General features: G+C 40.1%; 1 protein-coding gene across 2 annotated transcripts; it reads left to right on the top strand.

Annotated features, from left to right (window-relative positions):
• The first annotated feature begins 2,046 nt into the window (after positions 1-2,046).
• On the top strand, positions 2,047-19,092 carry GPR146 (G protein-coupled receptor 146). 2 transcript variants are annotated; one of them, XM_057379840.1, is made up of 2 exons: positions 2,047-2,135; positions 14,334-19,092. In XM_057379840.1, the coding sequence occupies exon 2, from the start codon at positions 14,378-14,380 to the stop codon at positions 15,380-15,382; it is 1,005 nt and encodes a 334-aa protein (XP_057235823.1). In that variant the 5' UTR covers positions 2,047-2,135; positions 14,334-14,377; the 3' UTR covers positions 15,383-19,092. The 2 variants fall into 2 exon arrangements, with proteins under 2 accessions (XP_057235823.1, XP_057235824.1); XM_057379841.1 differs by lacking the exon at positions 2,047-2,135 and adding an exon at positions 11,259-11,414.
• Positions 19,093-20,591: the final 1,499 nt, after the last annotated feature.

A 20,591-nucleotide genomic window follows, 5' to 3' on the forward strand; every position in this document is an offset into this window, starting at 1 on the left:
GGAAATTGTTAAAATCTGGGCCTTTATGGTCAAAGCATGACAGTCTCCTCTGTCCCAAAAGTTCCCCAAGTAACTCCAGGTGGTCAACTACCACTYGTAACTAAAGCTGTAGTTACACAGCATGATTGTGTCAGGGATTCCGTATCTCTACACCCAAACAAACCTTGTGATTTGTTTGCTGGGCATTTTCTGCATTTTGCTGGACAAAATCTGCTGGACAAACCCAACCAGGAAAATTTTCTGCATTTTGCTGGACAAAATCTGCTGGACAAACCCAACCAGGAAAATGGAAAAAGTCTGTGGGCACTGCAGCCTGAACTAAGAGATGGACTGGTGGGGCCTGTAACAGCCAGGAGTTGCCTCTATAAAAACCAGAGAGCAGCAGACTCGAAGGAGCCACGTTATTGCCTCCTGCTCTCCCTGGAGACCAAAGCAGAGCTATTCCATCTCCCAATCTCTGCATTCTTCTCCTGCAAAAAGCCGATACACTCAAGTTTATGAGGTCTGAATTTCAAAAGGAAAGCACACTTCCCCTTCAACTCCATGCCAAACTGTCACTGGTATTATATCAAATATAAATCAACAACGCAGTTTGGGTTTTCTTCACCGTGTTTCAAAATACAAACCATACATAACGGCTTAGCCAAATGAGTGATAAGTATGAAATATTACAAACCATAAAAAAAGGAAAAGGCATAATCCTGGGCTGCCCCACACTGTCTCCTCAAAGAATTATTACTTCAGAGATTAAAGAAGTGCTTGCTTATTTAATAATTTGACCAATTTCCAACAATAGAAAAACTAATGGGCAATACTTGCATTGGACCTACAAACAGAGCTGCTGCGTGATAGGATTGTAAATAGAGACTTGGGGGGTTTTAACTTTTATATAAACAATAGAAGCTAAGCCAAAGGGAACAAAAAATAACTGAACTAAGCAAATACTTAGATCATAAATACCAATATTCAGAAAGTTCTCAGGTGTTAAGCTTARAGCCTGTCTCAGAGCCTTCTTGTGAAGTTTTAGCTTCTAAGAAGCTGCAAGATTAAAACCAAGCAACTAATGGTATAAAATAASAAAACACATTCATATTGCATACACRAAAGAAGAYASACAYRCTRACAYGAATGACARATTCTTCATTCATTTTATGGGTCTCCTTTATCAACCAAAAACCTCCTTTTTGGTTGAGAAGTAAAATCATGTACTAAATTCTRCTGCTTTGGGGAAGAAGAAAACACATAAATTATTTCTTCATTACAGTTTAAAAAGGCAAATTATTTAAGGACTATTTGTATTCAAGCTAAGTAGATGGAATCATGATATTACAGGCTTTTTATTCAAATGCAAAGAATTTACATTTACCTACCATCTCATTAAAGTCAGATGATAGAGCAGTACCATTTTCCTTACATGATTTTTTCCCCCCAATTAAAATGTTTCTTCTGAATGCTTAAAAGAATTCTGAGGCTTCCAGTAAAGTATTTTTTCAAGCATACATTGGCTTCTTTTCAGGTCTAATGTTGGTTACTGTCTGAACTCTCCAGAGGCCAAGGGGATGTTCCAGGCTTTTGCTAACCCTCATTGTGTTTCCGAGGTGGAAGGGATATGACTGCTGGCACACAGAGCTGTGATGAGCAGCTCTGAAGAAAATCACATCTCACTAATATCATATTTTTGTCAGCCTGGCTCATTTTGCTGCGGGTCCATGACTCTGTTAATGTGCACAGAATAGCTGCTCCTGTGCTCAGATTGTTTTGCTGTCCCAAAGCTCTCCCGGTTTGATGCAGCCGCTGTTTGTCTCCGTTACGTAACGACACCAAAGGCTGAACCGTTCCCTGAACAGCAGCGTGTCCCTTCCAAAAAAACACCCCTCCAAGCCCTTTCCCAACCAGGGACAGAGTCCAGAGTGCTGAGCTCAGAGCAGGAGCAGGTCCTGGTTTGGCCAGAGCCCTCTGTTACAATAAACTGCAGTTTAGGGGATTATTTGCACTGGGGCAGTCACATGGASCCCCAGTGCTCACTGTGGCCACAGAAATGACACAGTGCAGCTGAGCTCACTTGGAAAAGGCTCTGCATGATGGGCAAAATGTTTCTGCCAGCCATCAAGAGACAGCAAGGTAGTGCCTCGCAGGTGAGATTTTTAGCAGATCACCTTTTCGGTTTTTAAGAGCCTAGGAAGAATTTGCATTAATGCATCTAAGCCTTGGATCAGTAAAAACTAATAGTGCCATTGTTAGAAAACCATATTTGGTTTATAGATAACAGTTCTTTAGGGGAAGCATCACTGTTTGAATTTGTCACACTCCCACTTTTTGCTGGTTGGCCAAAACTAAGATACTTTCCTTGTCCATATTAAGTTTCATGCACATTAGGCTGGATTTCTCACTGTTTCTTTAGGTAATGACTATGCACTTTTCCATTCTTTTATTAATTGCTCCGAATATACAAGATCTCAGTGTTTCTGTATATTAAATCAAGTATTACAGAAGAGAAGTACAGCAGAGGAAYTGATCAAAAGTTCATYCAATTAGTCTTTRAGAGAGAAARRAAGTTCTCAGTGGAAGTGCGATCCWTATGAATCTTTTATTTGTAGGATAACCAGCAAACTATACAGTGAAATATTACTGCAAAGCAGATAGACATAGCAGTAACTAATTAACTAATTAATCACAATTAAGTTGCATTTTCTTTTCTAAGGGAAGGGAAGCCAAAGGCAAACTTCAAAGCCCCAAAAATTTCCTGACTGCTTTCAGCAGAAGCTTTGAGTAAGCAGAATGACTGCTGTCCTTTCAGCCTCCATAAGCATTTTTAACTACACTAACCACTGTGATTTTTGCAAATCTGTTTTCTACTGTACATAGCAGAACACCTACCTTCCCTTAGGGCTCTGTCAGCTGAACTTTCTGTTGTTCTGATAGAAATGCTAAAGCAGCATAAATGGCAGCRCCCTGTTTGTCATGCCAGCATCAAATCTGTCACGTGTTGGATTGGCTCCATCACTTAGRTCTGAATTCCATGGATTTCTACAGATCTGATTGAAGTCAGATCAGATTGGTTCTGAAGTGATGCAACAAAGTTAATCAAATGTCTGGACTAAGTGATTCATGTAAACATCAATGCTTGTGATTTGCACATCAGAATGATTCATTTGAACTCTTGCATGCGGGATCTGAACATCAGATAAGAGACTATCAGAATATTCTGCATATTTTCCACAACAGCTACAACAAGCACGGCTCATTTAAGTGAGGACAGACCAGCAAGCTCCAGTGACCTCCCTACAAACTGTGCTTTACTGTTCTGAGCACCCAGTGCCTGTGTGGGCTCTGTAAAAACAACCATTTATCAATCATTAGTAATGAACTGGCTCTCTGACAAACTAATTACTCCTCAGGCTTCCACCCATTAGCACAGGAGGAAGCAGATTAYGCATTTCTTTTTTGTGGTGGGCTGATCTTGGCTGGGCACCAGGTACCCACCAAAGCCAATCTATCACCCTCTACAGTGGGACAGGGAGAGAAAATGTAACTCAGGGCTTGTGGGTTGAGAGGAGGACAGGGAGAGATCACTCATCCATTAAAAACCTGAGCAAAACAAGACTCAACTTACAGAAAAATTAATTAATCACCAAATTAGAGTAGGGTAATGAGAAATAAAATTGAACCTTTCCAAAACTTTGCCATGCAAATCCAATGCCATTTTAAATATCAGGGCTCCTGTAGTAACAAAAGGTGCTACAGAAGTCGTGTTTGGTTCCTGAGGTAGGCAAGACTTATTAAAACCAGCATTTTACCTATGAAGGACACTAAGAAATMTCTACCAAAAATCAGTTCAAATTTTTAACAAGTGAATTGCTGTATGCCATGTGAATGGATACACTGCAATTAGTAAGCACCARTATTTATTTCCATGTCATTAATGTGGCTGTAGCCCCAGGAATTTGTACAAATCCTAACCACGGCTTTCCAAAATCCCATGGAATGGGGGCAGCAGGTGGCTACAGAAAGTAAAACTTCACAGTTGTAACTTCACAGATGGTTTTGGAATGGGAGCCCTTTAGGTTTAGAGAGTCCAGGTTTACAGAGGTCTGGCTTCTTTGCACGTTTCTTCCCCCAAAATTACTTTAGGGTTTTTTTTTTTGCCCTTGGAAACATTTGTGTAGCCTCATATTGGGCTGGAAAAACAACACTCATTAAGAGTATCTAAGGAAGCTCTGTGAAAGGATGGCCAAGGACTCAAATGAAATCATCAAATACCTAAACCTGTCAAACTCTTTATCAGCATCCCAGAATAGAACGTGCTAAAGTTTGTTTTCAAGTTTGATATATACATATGGCTACAATGGGGAGTCTTACAAGAAATCGAGCTTGTTGGTAGAAAATGTTGATGACTGAGGGGTAAAAAACCCGTCACGGGCACATGACAAGCAATAGATAGACAAACCAGAACTCATTCATATCAGTAAGATGCTTCAAGCACCTGGCAAATGAAAATTCTTACTCCAGATTTTACCATATAATAATAACCAACCTTAGATCAGCTTTAATATCTCCCCAGAATGTAAATTTAAAATATTTTATTCAGACATTATAAATGGAGTAAGATGTGATCAGTAATTATGAAAGTTCATSCAGGACGCAGCTAGAAAACTCCATTTCCTTCGGCAAGCAGTGAAAATTAAAAGCCACAGGAGTGTCAGGAACAAGATGTCTCAGACTTGCCAGCAGTTAACAGAAAGATATGTTTATCTCCAGCGGATGTGACAAATTTTGAAGTCATTTCAGCCTTAGTGCAGCTCTGCTGAGGGCTAATTTTTCCCTTCAAACTCTAAACTCAAACCAGTTKTATAGTTTTTATATATGTTATCTGATCAAGAACTATGTCAGTATTTCTGCTTTTACTGGAAATCTGGTCCTACAGTCAGAGTTTGCTCCACAAGAGTTTCCTGCCCTGCCATCRTGATGGTCCCATTGATAAGTCCCCACTCAGCTTTCTGCAGTGTTCCTAATAGGAAACTGCAYTATGTTAGAATTTCCAGGAAAAGMACCATCTGTGCCTCCTGTCAGTCTWTGCAACTGGCACCAAAAGATCTGTGGGGAATGTTTCCGTCCTGCCAAATTTCTGCAGAGTTGCCTGCCCCAAGCATGGGAGAAGCTGACAAACAGTGGGGGAAGATAAGAGCTGCTGTTTCCACCCTGCCAGCTCACCGGGCCAAATCATTTACAGACTAATTCCAGCWCAGTCCGTGCACCTTTGACACCCTTTTCCTGGAATAAATTCAGTCAGCAAAGCCCACAATTGGCGTAATTTGCATTAATTTTGATTGGCGAGAATCTGTCTTATTTACRGAGTGATTCTGGTTCACATGAATCAGAAGTACAAACATTCCTTACCAGCAACCTGAGCAATTCCAAAATGCTGGAAACATAGAGTTCCAGGCACTTGCTGTCTGGTAAGAGGTATAAAATGACCTGTTTGCACTTAGGATTTAAAGACAATTACCATAAACATTCCTTTTATATTATCTCAAGTATTAAAAAGGCCTCAGTAGAAGTTTCTATGATATGATGATCTTTACATAAAAGCCAGGAATAAATGCTTTCTCCTCAAACCCAGTCTTAACTGACCTGTTGCTCTACAGTTTAAGTGTCTGTAGATACTGGGRGCAAAACTCCTTATACTTAAACATTGATGATTATAAATTAAGAAAGATTCATTAATGAAATCACCCAGTTAGTGCATTCAGTTCTTCAAGTCAGACTAAAGGAAATAAATATTTTCATTAAAAACAGTGGGAAGAAGTGTCTGCTAAGTCCCAGCTGCTCTGAACATCAGCRTCACAACAATAAAGATGCTTTATGAAGATGTCTGTAACCCTTGTTAGATCCACTGAGCTGTAGTATTTCTTATGAAAAGAATCTGCAAYTTATATTGTTTTAAATGGAAGGAAAGTATTTGTTGTGTGCTCTCCAAAATTTTCTGTAGTTTTTAATTAATTGTTTTGGTTTCTGTGGCTCACCAGTTATAACCACACTGAAAACTCTCACAAAGGTTAAATTTTTTTATAAGTTTGTTTTCAGTGAAGCAGTTAATAGAAATAATATATATACATAACTTTCAGTYATCTTGACACTGAATTTTATTTAAGGTTGTTGCACCTTAGTTTTAAAGTAGAACAACTACATCAAAATCAGCTTGTGAGTGCTCTGAAAACGTGAAGCAGAAGTGCAGCAGTGCTAACTGGCTGGTCAGCACCCTGAACGGCGCCATCCACTCTGCTGATGCTTAAAAGCTGTCACTTCTTGTATTCCAACTGGTCAACTTTATAAAACCCAGAACTCGAAGCACCTTACGTAAGCCGATCTTTTAATACTACATTCATTCTAATTATTCCTGTTATTTAATACACCACAAGTTCCTGGAAGTGAGTATGAATACTAGGAAAATTACTGGGGTTTTGCTTTGCATATAACTTAATCTTTTTAAAAGGGAATTATCTAGCGGATATTTGGGCATCTCCAAGTTGTATCTCATGTCAGAAATCCTGGCAGCTAAGGCCTGTGGATAAATTAATACAGTTAACCACTGTGTAAATTCATTCTGCCTGATGGAATCCCTATCYTTTAGGACTGCACAAAAGTAAAGTATTTCACTTATAAAATCTTAGAAGTGTTAAAAGCTGCATTGTTCACTCTATAGYGAATTCTTTCTTGCTACACAGAAACATCAAAAAAGAACAAGGATGTCATGTTTTCCATATAGAGGCTCTTATGGAATTCAGTGATAAAGCAAAGTCAGGAAGAGGTGGAGCAGCACATCAGCCCCACTCATCGGATGCTGGGACAGGGAGAACTTAACAAAACAGGAGTGAGTTTACAGAGTTAACCCGTGCAGAGCCCCCAGTGCAAAGAAATAAACAGCACAAAAAAGGAGGATTTATCTGGAGYGGCAGATGTGCCTGGCAGATAGCATCTATGTCTGAACAAGGGACTCCTTCCACGCAAATCTTTYGGGGCTGCAATACTGGGCTATCTCCTCTCCACAGAACTTCCACCCCACAGTGYTTGGTTATTTATTACAACCTTCCAGAGCACCATGGCACTGCCACTCTCCAAGAGATCCTAAACACACTATTCAGCAGTTTTGATTATGGTTTCCAGAGCAGTTGATCTTTTTTGTCTTTCWTTATTGGAGTATATTATCTGCTTTCATAAGCTTTAAGCTGCTTAGAAATTGAGCGGGGGAAGAGAAACTAAAGAAAATACAGTTATTCATTTCTGATGGATACACTCGTTCTGAACCTTCTGTGAACTTTAAAAACAGAAGAAAGTTCTGCAGTTCTAACCTATTACAGAATATGGACATTTAAAAAAAAAAAGACTTGCCGTGCCCTAAAATCAAGTCTTCCTCTTTCTTCCAAACCAAGAGCATCTGAACTCATTTGTTGACGCTTAGTGACCTGCGACAGCAATTTGCAGAACTTACTTTTGACATGGCCTTACATGAACTCAAATTCCCAAAGAGCTGAACAMTCTAAACAGAAACCAAATGTGCAGCTGATATTGTTAATAATTATAACGTATTATTTATATATTTACTAATAACAATGGTAACAACAACAACAGAAGGTGAAAATGCAGAGGGAAAAGCATCTATTAAGCAGGTTGYCAAGAGGCCAGGGGCATTAAACAGATTATCAAGGCACAAGTGGGATCTGAATCACCAGGTAGCTGCTATGCAGATGATTTTCCACAAAGATGGCACTTACAGAATGAAAGGCAAAACAAATGAGACAGAAGTTGCCAAAAACTGTGGAACAATAACAAAAGTCACCCAGCAAATGARAGGGGAACCCATAGGAAGGAGCTCTGAAGACCACATATACTCAGAGTTTCTGGAAAAGCAGAGTGAACAACCTCAAAGGGTGACAAAAGCAAAAYGCAAAGAAGTGAAAGTGTGTCATGTTTGGAAAGCCTGTCATAAGCTGGATATGATACTGTGTGTGGGCCATATAAGCAAATAATAGTGGGAGGTGCAACGTTAATTTTAAGGGAGTCATCAGGGAGAGATARAGAGGAAAACATTGGCCAGGAAGATGTGAAACTCAAGGGTTATTTTAAGAAACCAGGAAATGTACATAAGAATTTATTCATGGATAGAAGGAATGTTAAAAGAGAAACATTGGTCCAAGGGAAGGCAATAAGCTATAGGGCTTGAAATGAGGTCACAGCAAGAATGATGATGTGAAAGTCAAAGGTTTTGGGTTTGGTTTTTTAAATTTTTGATTGTTGTTATGCTGCTACTAAAATCAGATACACTGCAAGTGGAAAGGGTTTAGAAAATCAAAACCTGAGCCTAATGAAAGGAGAATTCAATGGGACCAGAAGGTTGGGTGACTGCTCTTCCACGAGTTCACCTGACACCAGTGGCAAACTCCTCACTCCCTCTCTTCCAACTGACCTACTCTTACTTTTTGATTTGTATTTTTTTAAATAGCAACACAGGTTATTATAGTCAAGGCCACTTTGAACCAATTATTCTTGTTGTTTGATCGTGCCTTCTTCCACCTTACATTGCACCAAATGAACCACGTTATAAATGGAACCAATAGCAATTATGAACTTCCCACCCACCAAACTGGTCAATGGTTGCACCACAAAGACATAAATGACAGGCTTGGAAGGGGCCTGTTTTTCAGCCCAGCCCCCAGAATCAAGCAGGATTTTCTTCTCCACTCATGTTAAAAGCATTTTATCTGAGCTGTATCATTATATTATAAACAGCAGCAACTCAGCAATTGCATGAGAAAAGTATGTTCTGAAACCACCTTGCCTACACTGCTGCATTTTTTCCCCCCTCTCATCCAGCCTGGGCTATCTAGTTTTATTTTTCTGTATATCCAGCCACCAAGTAATTTTTTTATCTCTATGGCATCTATATAAGCTAGTATGGCAAAAGAAATGTCATGTTACCCAGACTGAGAGGTAACAGCAGTGTGACACTTCACTCACCAACACTTGAGATTTCAGTGTGTTCCCCTGATGTACAACCAACTGTAGGTTTGTTATTTGCCAGAAATATTGCTCATTCATTATTTAAAGCAATATTCAGTGTGGCATTTCCAAAAAGCACCTTTCAAACCCTGATGAGGAGCTGATAATCTACTAAGTCATGGTTTATATATACAAACAGCACTTCTGGCCATGATTTCTAATTTGCTCTGTCCAGATCTGAAACAAATCTGTGCTGCCCAGCAAAGCTGGGTTTCAGCYTGCAGGAATTAAGAGATTCTGTGGGAACTCAAGAAGACGTGACAAAGGTTCAAGTGTTTGGCATGCTTAGAGACTTACCTTGTTGGCAACAGATTTATTAGCTATCTACTTTATTAGCTAATAGTTTATAATGATACCACAGCTTGTGAAAACACATATTTGCCCAGATAAAGGAGGTAAGAGCTAYGTCACGTACAGATGATAATAGAGCAAGTAGACAAACCATTTATTGTATAAACAAAAAAAGCTGCAGAGCAAAGAGACAGTGCTGCAGCTGGATAAAGGGTTGGTTTTTTAAGKCAAATAAAATAATCCGAGCGTAGAATGGCCATGCTTCAAACTCCTACCCAACCTGCTCTGCAACTTAGTGCTGCACTATGAATGAAAATGTCTGAAAAATATCTGACTGCAGCTATGGATTCAGTAATACAACCGAGCAGAACTTTATTTTTTCCCTCATTAATTAAAGTTTGTTTTATGCATCTTTTCTAAAATAATCTTTGCCACCAAGTACTCCCAGCTTTTTGTGATGTGGTGCAAGAAGTTTTTCCTTAAGTACTTCATGCACATTGTTATCTAAATAAAATCACCTTCAGCTTTAATGGAGTGTAAGGAGATTGGCTTTGGGCCAGGTATGAGCACTCTAAAGGTATTTCTACATGAATACCTTTCCTATTTTGCTGTTTCCCTGGAACTTACAATGATTAAAGTCCTTCTGAGTTCTGAAGCACCAAAAAGTTGATGCCACAGATTGTAACATGGAGTTATCCACAGCAGATACACAATTCTGTCTATGTATTAAACAGGAATGTAGGAATTCTGTGCCACTTGGGAGTTGCAGTGGTTTTRCAGTATTCGTAATGAACCTTTAAATACAAAGTGCAGTCAGATAGAGTAACTCAACACACACTGGGTGACCATTTTTAGACATCACAGAATATTCTGAGTCTGGGAAAGGACCCACGAGGATCAAGTCCACATCTTAAGTGAATGGCTCATATGGAGATCAAACTGGCAACTTTGAAGTTCTTAGCTTCATGCCTTAAACAACTGAGCTAATCTCAGGTTCAGAGCTTTTCCGGTTTTTATTCCATAAACACCTGCTTRTTTTTTCAGTAAGGGATGCTACACTGGTGTTTATTTGCTATGGAATAAAGCCTCRGAATTTCTAAATATAAGACAAATTATTTTGAAAAGGGCAGGTCTCTGTTTTGGTTGGTGWTATCAGTTAAAAGCATACTACAAAGATACTAAGTTTATATCGTTAGTCTGAGGAGTTTCCTTATAAACAATGGAACCACAGTACAAAATTTAGTATGAATTATCAATCTGCAGTCCAAAAACTATTTCAAGAAGTGATCAATGTTAAAGCTGTAGAAAATGCATATATCCATTAACTGCGAGTGATACGCAAATAGTCTTGAGATCAATCAACTTTTTAATAWAAGGAAGCAGGAACTCATAAAACCATCAAAAAATGAGGATCATGTCATAACACCTTTTCACAACACCAAAACAATCTTCAAACTCAAAGTAAGCGCTCAGAAACTTTTCTTCCTCCCTTGTTTTACAAGCTGGCTCATGTTTGCCAGCACCGCAAGCACCTGTGCACTTTGTAGCACGGGAATTTTTAAATACTGATTGTTCAGGATATATAGCCTATAAAAATGAAACCTCAAAGCTACATATTCTCATGCCGGGTTAAAAATAAAACCCACGCTCTCGAACGAGGGCTGTTGACTGCACTTGCAGGGAATGGCACGGGCTCTGCAGCGTCCCTGGAGAACCCCAGATGACAAAACCATAACAAAACCAACGCTCGCAGGGATTTTAAGCAGTAAATCCAAAACCGAGGGACTACAAAGCGAGCTGAATCCGACAGCTCCCAGCACAGCCTCTCACTTCTTGAAACTGGCTGTAAACAGGGAAAGGGAGGGGCCAGGCGCTTGCCAAGCCAAGCAGAAACTTGTGAGTAACTTAYAGAGGCAAAACAAGTGCAGCGCAGGCAGCGGCGCCCAGCGCGGTGCCGGGGCCGGCCGGGCCAGCAGCATGCTCCCCGGGAGAGCCACACCGGGGCCAGGCAGCCGGCTCCGTGCCTCGGCAGGGCGGCGAGGGTTCCTGGAACGCGGCGAGTGAAGGTGAGAGCCGGCGGGGCCGGGGCAGCAGCGGCAGCGGGCGGAACGCGSGGTYCCGTCTGCAGCTGAGAGCGGCGGGRTCCGGGCAGCGCCGGGCGAACCAGCGTTCATTTGTACAACAGAGGGAAGCCGGGGCTAAGGAACTGCCGGGGAGCGCTTAGGGAACGGGTCAGCTGGGATTGGAGCCGGGCTGCCGCTCGCAGGGCTCCGAGGAGCGAGCSGGACACGGCAGAGCCGCCGCGGCAATGACAAAAGGCACGGCTGGCTGCGAAATGCTGAGCGGGGCCTGCAGGCACGGCACAGCACGGCACGGCACAGCAAAGCACGGCACAGCACAGCTAAGCATAGCAAAGCACGGCACAGCACAGCTAAGCATAGCAAAGCACGGCACAGCAAAGCTCAGCTTAGCAAAGCACAGCACAGCACAGCAAAGCAAAGCACAGCACTGCACAGCACAGCAAAGCAAAGCACAGCACTGCACAGCACTGCACAGCACAGCAAAGCAAAGCACAGCACTGCACAGCACTGCACAGCACAGCAAAGCAAAGCACAGCAAAGCACTGCACTGCAAAGCACTGCACTGCAAAGCAAAGCACTGCACAGCAAAGCACTGCACAGCAAAGCACTGCACAGCAAAGCACTGCACCGCGCAGGGGACACTGCCTTCGCTGCTCAGTGATCATTAAACAGCAGCGATTTCGGCAGAAATACCTCACCTGCTAACTTAGAAGGCGTCAAGGAAATTCCTTGAGGAAGCGTTTTCATTTTGGATTTTGTTTTTGTAATTTCGGAGTAAATATTGTCATTTTCCTAAGGGTTACTATTTGACACAATCAGTCGTCTGCTATTTCTGTCATTAAAACAGAATTGTCGTGTTTAACTGCAGTTAGAAGACTCAAAGAAAAAAAAAAGGGTAATGACTAAAACCACTTGTGAAACCAGACATCCCCCTGCTCTGTAAAATACAAAGCCTGGTAGCAGACTGTTGATCTTCTGAGACAATATACAAGCAACTTATTCAGTGGCTGATGTAATTCAGTCTGGAGTAATCAAAGCTGCGTGCTTAAGGATAAACCTACATAATGGAATTACGTGAATGTATCTRTGCCTGTGCTTAGTCACCTTTGCACTCACCAGAATGCATATATTTGCAATATCTAGTTCCAGTCTGCTGCTTGCCTTGAATCGGGTCATAATAAATCAATGAGATGTAGTTTTGATTCCCTTCAGCTGTGAAAAAACCAGCTTTTCTTTTTCTTTCTTAAAAACTTAAAACAATAGATGCTTCCTGAAAACAAACTGGGTTGTTTCCACTGCTCAAACATAGAATGAGGATGGAAAGACAACACAAAGATATGATACAGTCCACTCATATGCAACAAAATAGCTGAAGAACAGGTTTGATAAAATGAACCAAAAAAGTTTTCCCACTAAGGTGAAAACAAGCTTCRAAAACAATAGAACTTCTGGTGCTGCCACAGAAGCCACTTCTCTGAGGAAATCCAACATAGRACAGTGGAATAAAAAAAAATGCTTGCCCAGCTAAAATTACTGTATTTTTAGCYTGATTTCTGGCTCAGGTTGTGGTATTTAGAAGAAAAATGCACACAAAACAACTGGTGTGGGAAATAAAACACAGAAGCTGACACAATTTTGGGACAAATTGTGTACTATGGCTGAAGAATCAAAGGATTAGCACCAGGGAGATGCAGTCACATACCCATATTCTTACAGACCCCACACGGTATAATTTAGCCATCTGGTTCACAGAGTGTAGCATGTTGTCTAGTAGCATTCATTTCTATTGCACAATGTTTACTGTGGATTGATTAAATCTTGCTCTCTCTCTCTCTGTCTGGAAAGAATCCAGGTATGTGTACTTACACTTTGCTATAGGTGCTGAAAGGGAAGCACACAAACAGAGGAGTGCGTGACAGGGAAATCACCTGCTGCACCAGCTCTGCACCGTCCCTCAAATGGGCTACCATCAATAACAGCCACGATTTTAAGGCTGCTCCTGTTTTGAGTTGTGCTTTTCAGAGATTATTTCTTGTTTCGGCATTTTGGAAAGAGGCTTTACACGATTGCTTTGAAGTTTGCTTGCGTTTCAGTTAAAACTTTATCTCTTTGCTGACGATAAAGCAAAGATGGTTGGGCCACGACTGCTGATAGTAGCATACTTTTTAAAGAATTCGAGCTATTTTGAGAGGAAATGATAGCTGATTCTGGCTTTTTTGGAAAGTCAGGCTGCCCTGATATTAGGTTCCCTGTACTACAGAGGTCCATTGTTTTTTTCAGAACTAAAAAAGGTTAGTTATAGGTTGGAAGTCTGAATACAAACTGACCTATTTAAAATTTAAAAAAAACCAACAAAAAAAACCCAACAAAACCAACCACCCCCTTTCACTTCGTTTTCCAGTATCCTCTAGTCTTCATCAATTTTATCAGTGAGCCAGTACACATCCACCATACTGCCTTGGATATGCCTCCTAAGAAAAYCTTTTTTCACAGTAAAGCTTATTTAATATGTTAAGAGATCTGTATTCTCCATCATATTGTGCTTCAGTTTATATCCTTCGCCTCTTCATGAGTTACCCGTATGTATTACTAGCTATATACAAGGTACTGCTTTATAGTTAAAAAAAATTGCATTAGTATTTATATATACATCAGTACTTAAAGATAACTTAAAACTTACTTCTGTTGAGTGTCCTGTATCAACTCATTTGCCACTAATTTAATTTAAATTAGAACTTCAGAATGTGTTAGTCTTGTGAAATTTTGAATCACAGTTGACTTTCTTCTAAACAAGCTCACGTGATGCCTATAATCTCAAAGTTTAAAGCATTTTCTTCACAGTACTTTGCATTTCATTTACAATACAGTATTTTAACAACACTTTCACTATTTCTCTCTCTACAGAGAAGCTGGTAGCCAGCAAAGACGACACAAAAGCTAAAATCACTATGTGGAGCTGTGAAGCCTTAATCAACAGTACCGAGAACAGTGAGGACCAGCATCTCTGCCATGACTTCGACCTTGTGCTTTCCATCTTTTCCCTACTCTACCTCATCATATGTTTCCCAATTGGCCTTTGTTACAACGGCCTGCTGGTCCTAGTTAACCTCTACAACAAAGCTACCATGACTATGCCAGATGTTTACTTTGTCAACATGGCCATTGCCGGTCTCATCATCAACACTCTGGCACCAATGTACCTGCTGGGTCTTGCCAATACCAAATGGGCCATCTGGAATTCCAACAATGAAGTTTATATTACCTTCCTTATTTTATTCAACGTCTCSTCGTTGGTTACCATGTACTCTACCACGCTGCTCAGCCTGGACTACTACATCGAACGGGCTCTGCCCAGGACTTACATGTCCAGCGTGTACAACACCAAACACGTCTGCGGCTTCATCTGGGGCGGTGCCATGCTCACCAGCTTCTCATCTCTCCTGTTCTACGTCTGCAACCACGTGTCCACCAAAATCATCGAGTGTTCCAAGATGCAGAACCAGGAGGCAGCGGATGCCATCATGGTGTTTATTGGTTACGTGGTGCCCGCCATCGCCGTTCTGTACGCGCTGACGCTGATCCTGCGCATCCGCAAAGAGGCCACGCCGCTGGATCAGGACACGGGGCGCCTGGATCCATCAGTGCACAGGCTTCTGATAGCCACAGTCTGCACACAGTTCACCCTCTGGACACCCTATTAYGTTATTCTCTTGGTAAGCACGTTTACTAACCTACGAGGAAAGATTGCGGATCTAAATTCCATTCAAATATTACACTTCACCACGGTGTTGTCAAAATTCCTGGCTTTCTCCAGCAGCTTTGTCATGCCTCTGCTCTACAGATACATTAACAAAAACTTTCCCAACAAATTACGGCGTTTGCTTAAAAAGATACACTGTGGGAATCAGGGGTGTTCTCACGAGCGCACAGTGGTACAGCAGGTCATGACATAGGTGTGACACAAGCCCTGGGTGTTCAGTGCTGGGACTGTGACGCTGCTCTGTTGGCACTCAAAGACTTTAGAGAGTCCCAAACCAAAGGCTGGAAGGGGCTTCCATTGCAGTTGAATGCAAGAGTCTTAATTTTCCAGTTGTTTGCTGAAGTGGTGTGAGGCTCTGGCCTGTGTGCTGCAATCCCTGTGACATCTGATACCTTCAGTGCACTGAACTGGTGACAAAGCATTAACTCTGTTTTCATGGCTCTGATCTTCCTGTCTGAAGAAATCACTAAGCAGTTTATTGAAGTCTTGACTGCAGCACCTTGTATCTTGTATAGAAAAAGGTATTGCCTTGTTTTCTGTACAAAGAAGTGATAGTGCTATCCTTGATGAAGTAAATAGCGTTTTTTTTCAATGAAGATTATATAGATGATCTTTACTGAAGATCATGTTATCCAATTATACGTGTCCAAATAGTAAATGTTAATTATAAATTAAATTATTTAATTTTTCTCCATCACTGAATCCCCTCTATAAGAAGCCTAATTTACTAYTTTCAGAAATTACTTTCTCACACAAACTAACCTGTTTTAACATCTATGATCAACTGATTTTTCTTTTAGCTACAACAATTAACAAAAATGTGTTTTATTTTTCCAGTGCTTGTTTTGTATCCTAAAACATTTCAGGAATTCAGAAATATTTATTAACTAATTCTGAGGGAACTTAGAGTTGTTTGTTCCACATATGAAAATGAAGGACACAGTGGTTTACRAAGTTAAATCAGAATTTAACTAGCAAAGATTGTCTGGCTAAGTGTTATGGTCCACATATGTTCATGTAACAAGAGTAATTATCTTAAAAAATAAATATGTTTATGATTAACATTTTGTATTTTCAAGGGATATGTTTGCAACAAATAAATTAAACTCTCTTTAATCTAGGACATCACTGGAGGTTTGGAAACCATATAAAATTCCTCAGCATAAGAACCCCAGCCAGCATCAGCCCTTTGCTAACCTCTCAAAAATGCCTTCCACTGGGATTCCTGGATACACAGTAAAGTCTAGTTTCACAGTAGGGATGAAGAAATCCAGTCCAGATCACCAAATTTTACTGATTTTATGAAATTCGTAAAAAACACAGACACACTGCAGGAAGCACATAAACAGTTACTCACAACAAGCAGCTACAAAGCACTGACCCAGGAATTACCTGTTCTTGTGCTGCTGTTGCATTCATGGCAGGAGAGGGGTAAAAGTGAAACCGATACTCTCACACTGGTTTGGGGCCACAAGACATTTTTGTCACTTGATACAGGCTACAGCATCATTTTGTTGCTTAATCTGTGACAGCACAACTCAAATTTCCTATGACTTCATCAAAAAAATGTGACTTTTCAAGCTTCAGGTATGGAAAAAAACATGGAGCAAGACCAGAACTGAAACGTTCCTATTGCTTAGAGCACAATCTCATCTGATAACTGGTCCTAGTCTGTCAGCAGAGGCCCATACTAAAGTTCTGTKTGAAAAGCAGGTGAGGAACAGACCTTTCAGACCTTTTCCTTTCAAGCAATTTCTTCCCATAGTCTTCCTTGCTGATCTTTCTGTACAAGCACCTCTAAGTTACCAACATCCTGGTGGAAGACTTCCCWTTAAGCTTTACTTTCCTTAATAGCTTTTCATATTTTATTGAATATTTTAAACCTTTAAAGCCTATAAATMATCTAAATAATCTATTTCTGTGGTGTTTTCGCCACATAAAAACTATTCAGCACAACTACTTCAATTTACTTCAGTTTTAGCCCGTTGATGAAAAGCATGTTAAGGACTGAAGCTGATTCTTATCAGTGTCCAACTCACACACATTTATAGTGCCTGTATGCTGAAATACATGATACTGGCTGCTTTGTTGGTTTTTGCCCCACCTTGAGAGATTTTCTATGAATTTCTGTGCATCTTGAGCATTCAAGCTCACTTCTACACAGAAATGCTTAAGAACAAAATCTTTCCTTACAGCTGTCAAGCAAACAGACTCCCTCTTCCTCTGAGGAAAATTAGGTTTCTTAATGSACCACATTAAATCTCTCACGTAGAATCTGTTAAAGAAATGCTGTTATGCAGRAGGAGTTCCAGCAGGGAGGAACTGGCTTATCTGGTGTGAATAGAGGCTTTCAGAACTGGGACACTGCCAGAACAGTGTGGCTGAGCAAGCAGCATTAAGTGCAATTTCAACTTCCCTGTTGCTTCCTTACTTCCATYTCCTCCTTCTCTTAAGACACTGTATTTTCTGTCTCTTAACAGATTTGTTGCCTTTATTTCTGTTCCTTTCTCTCCCTGTTAAATTCCCAGTTTCAGATCATGGCTTTTGTATCATTTCTCTTTATTGTTTTCACTTCTCTGCACAATTTATTKAACTTTCATTTCTCTCCCATCCCTGCTTGGTCCTACAAAACTGGTACTATTCAGTACTCATCTTTATTTCATCAGACTGACTCCTTTACAGTGGCCCAAATTTTATTCAACATTAGACATTATAAACAAATTTACGTAGTAAAATGGAAGCTGCTACTTAAGAGATGTAGAAAGACAGATTTTTATGTATTTTACCCGTCGGATATGAAATCTGATTTTTTCCTAATCTTTTTTACTGCAACAGAGCTACGGATGTTTGTCTGTATCCTTGATAAACACTTAATGTGATGGCAATCATAGATACAACAATTGGGATAATTTAATGAGTAAGACTGGTATCCACCTCTTTTAAAAGTTAATTTGCTGTATTGCCTCAAAGAAACTTTGCTGTGGATCTGCCTGGCTCCTGTTCTCTTAAGGAAATTCTGAACTTAATTGCAGCACCCTCACCTGGTACCTCTTAAAAGCAGTGTTCCAAAAAYAGAGAGTTTTGCAGTATTTATGTAAAGAACAGTAGAGGAGCAAGTGCAGTAAAATGCTTAAGGAAATACAAGGTATCACATATTAGGAAGAACTTTTAAGGACAAATCTTTAATATACAAAGTTCTCACGAATGGGGCCTTTCCATTTCAAATACCTGAAGGTTTCTAGTGACTGTAAATAGGGACTTATCTATTACACATTTAAATAGATATGAATAAAATACTGTATATATGCAAGATATGAATCAGCCTACTGATGTAAAAAGGATTTGCAAAGAGTTTATTAAATTATTTCTAAAAGTGTATCATTTAAATGTAAACCTCTGAACAGGAAGGTGTACTGTATGCTTCTGTATGTATATACTGTGTACTAGAAAGTAAGCACTAGTTAAGTGCCATTATTAACAGTGTTATTTTCTCACAAAATTAAACTTAATATTTGAGTTGATCTATGGCTTATAGCCCTCTCRCTGAACTGCTAATTAAGTCAAATCAATGAACTAACAAAAATGTCATGCTCTGCTTCTGTTTGAGTTATTAACACAGCAAGCTCAAGACAGGTCCTTGTTGACCAACTTAGTAGAGGTCCTAGTTTCAAAAGTTTACATTTCAGAATCAAATTTTGTTGGTCTCTGAAGATGTAATTTCTGTTAATGAAAGAAAGTGATCAGCCACCAGAAAATTCCAGGTTCTATAACAATGAAGAGATGTGGACTCYAATATCATGTCCAAATACTACAGAAATGGACTTTCTGGAAAGCTTCATAAAGGACGTATTGACTCGTAATAAATTCTCAATAAAAATGTTCAAGTGTATGTGGTCAATATGATGTGTGTATTTTTTTTATGCTTCTGTGATAAAAATCTGTTGTAGACAAGGTTAAACCTGTGTGGCTCTGCCTAATCAAAACATAACAAATTGCWTGACTTTGATGTCATATTTTTAGGCCATAATTTGACAATATTAAAATCTCATTATTCATCAGCATGAATTTGGCTGGGAATGAAAGCTAAAAGGCACATACCTCCCCTGGCTTTTTTCAGCATAAAGAATCCTGCAATTAATGAGACAGAGTAACCGTGCACCTGGAGATCAATGCAAACTTGGCCACATCCTGACAACTTCCTTTCCTTTGTGCTGCCACAATCAGCTTCCTGCAGAAACTCTCTTGGTTCTCAGAACAGCATAAAATAGCCCACACCTCTGGCATCCCAAAGAAAAAACAGCTTTTAAGAATTTAAGGTACCTTATAAAATTCATTGCAGTAACCACTGCACGTAACCAAGAGATTACTCCCCATGGATCAGTTAGTTTACACCACATATATGAGAATGTTTTTTTTTTCTTGGCTATATTTTCAAAATTACTCATTTGTTCCCTTGCAATGTTCTGCGAAGTGTAGGAGGACAGCAAGTAATAGCWAACTCTACTTGAAATGATTATTGATAAAGCCTTTAAAAAATCCTCAGTCCAAAGCACTTCTGAGTTGAAAACGGCAACTGTCAAAGTGGAAGTTGCAGTATTACACATTTTTTCAAGATGCCTTTCCTTCCATGCAGTGTTTTAAAGGGTGTTTCTACTACTCTAATAGGAGAGCCAACATCTCTGAGCAAGTACACAGCAGTGATTTTCTGATCCTTCATTCTGCAGAGCTTTTGGACACAGCCAACATGCACAGAAAGGCTGTTTGTTTCTCAGCTGGATTAGTAAAACCCCTTGCATGACACAGATTGAAGGATCTTCATGACAAGTGTTAGTTAATAAGCACAAATTCACAAGCCTACAGGTTTGTGAAGGGTGGACAACTGCATAAATGTAAGGAAAAGGTTGCTCAGGTACAACAAATTCGGGATGTTTACAYCAGTACAAACCAGGCTGATGTGGGACCTAAATCTGCCATTGTCTGTCAATACAGAGACTTCACAGAAATCAATCACATTTTGGAGCAGTCACAGAAAACACTCATTCAACTACTATATAATAGGAAAATAGGCCCCAGGGTTGTGAAGAAAATACAACGCTGCTGCCACAAACCTCAGAAGGAAGTAAAACYTTTTTTTTTTTCTTTTTTAAAACAAAAATCCAATTGAATTGTTTTTGTGCTGTGGGTATGTTGATAGGTAATGCCCCATTTATCACTGCTCAAAAAAAACAAAAGCAGCCTTAGGTCAGGCTGGAGACCTCGTGAACTTCACTGCAGCAGCACAGGACTGCTAAGGGCAAAGAAAAGCAGAACCTGCCCAAGTGCTCCTCTCAGTTCCACTGTTGGCTGAGGACTCAAAGAAGAATTGATTCTTGCCTAAGTTTCTGCAGCTGTGAAGTGCTAGA

Source organism: Malurus melanocephalus, unplaced genomic scaffold (assembly GCF_030028575.1).
Source record: "Malurus melanocephalus ecotype Western Australia unplaced genomic scaffold, MMel_1.1 scaffold_425, whole genome shotgun sequence".
Classification (NCBI taxonomy): domain Eukaryota; kingdom Metazoa; phylum Chordata; class Aves; order Passeriformes; family Maluridae; genus Malurus; species Malurus melanocephalus.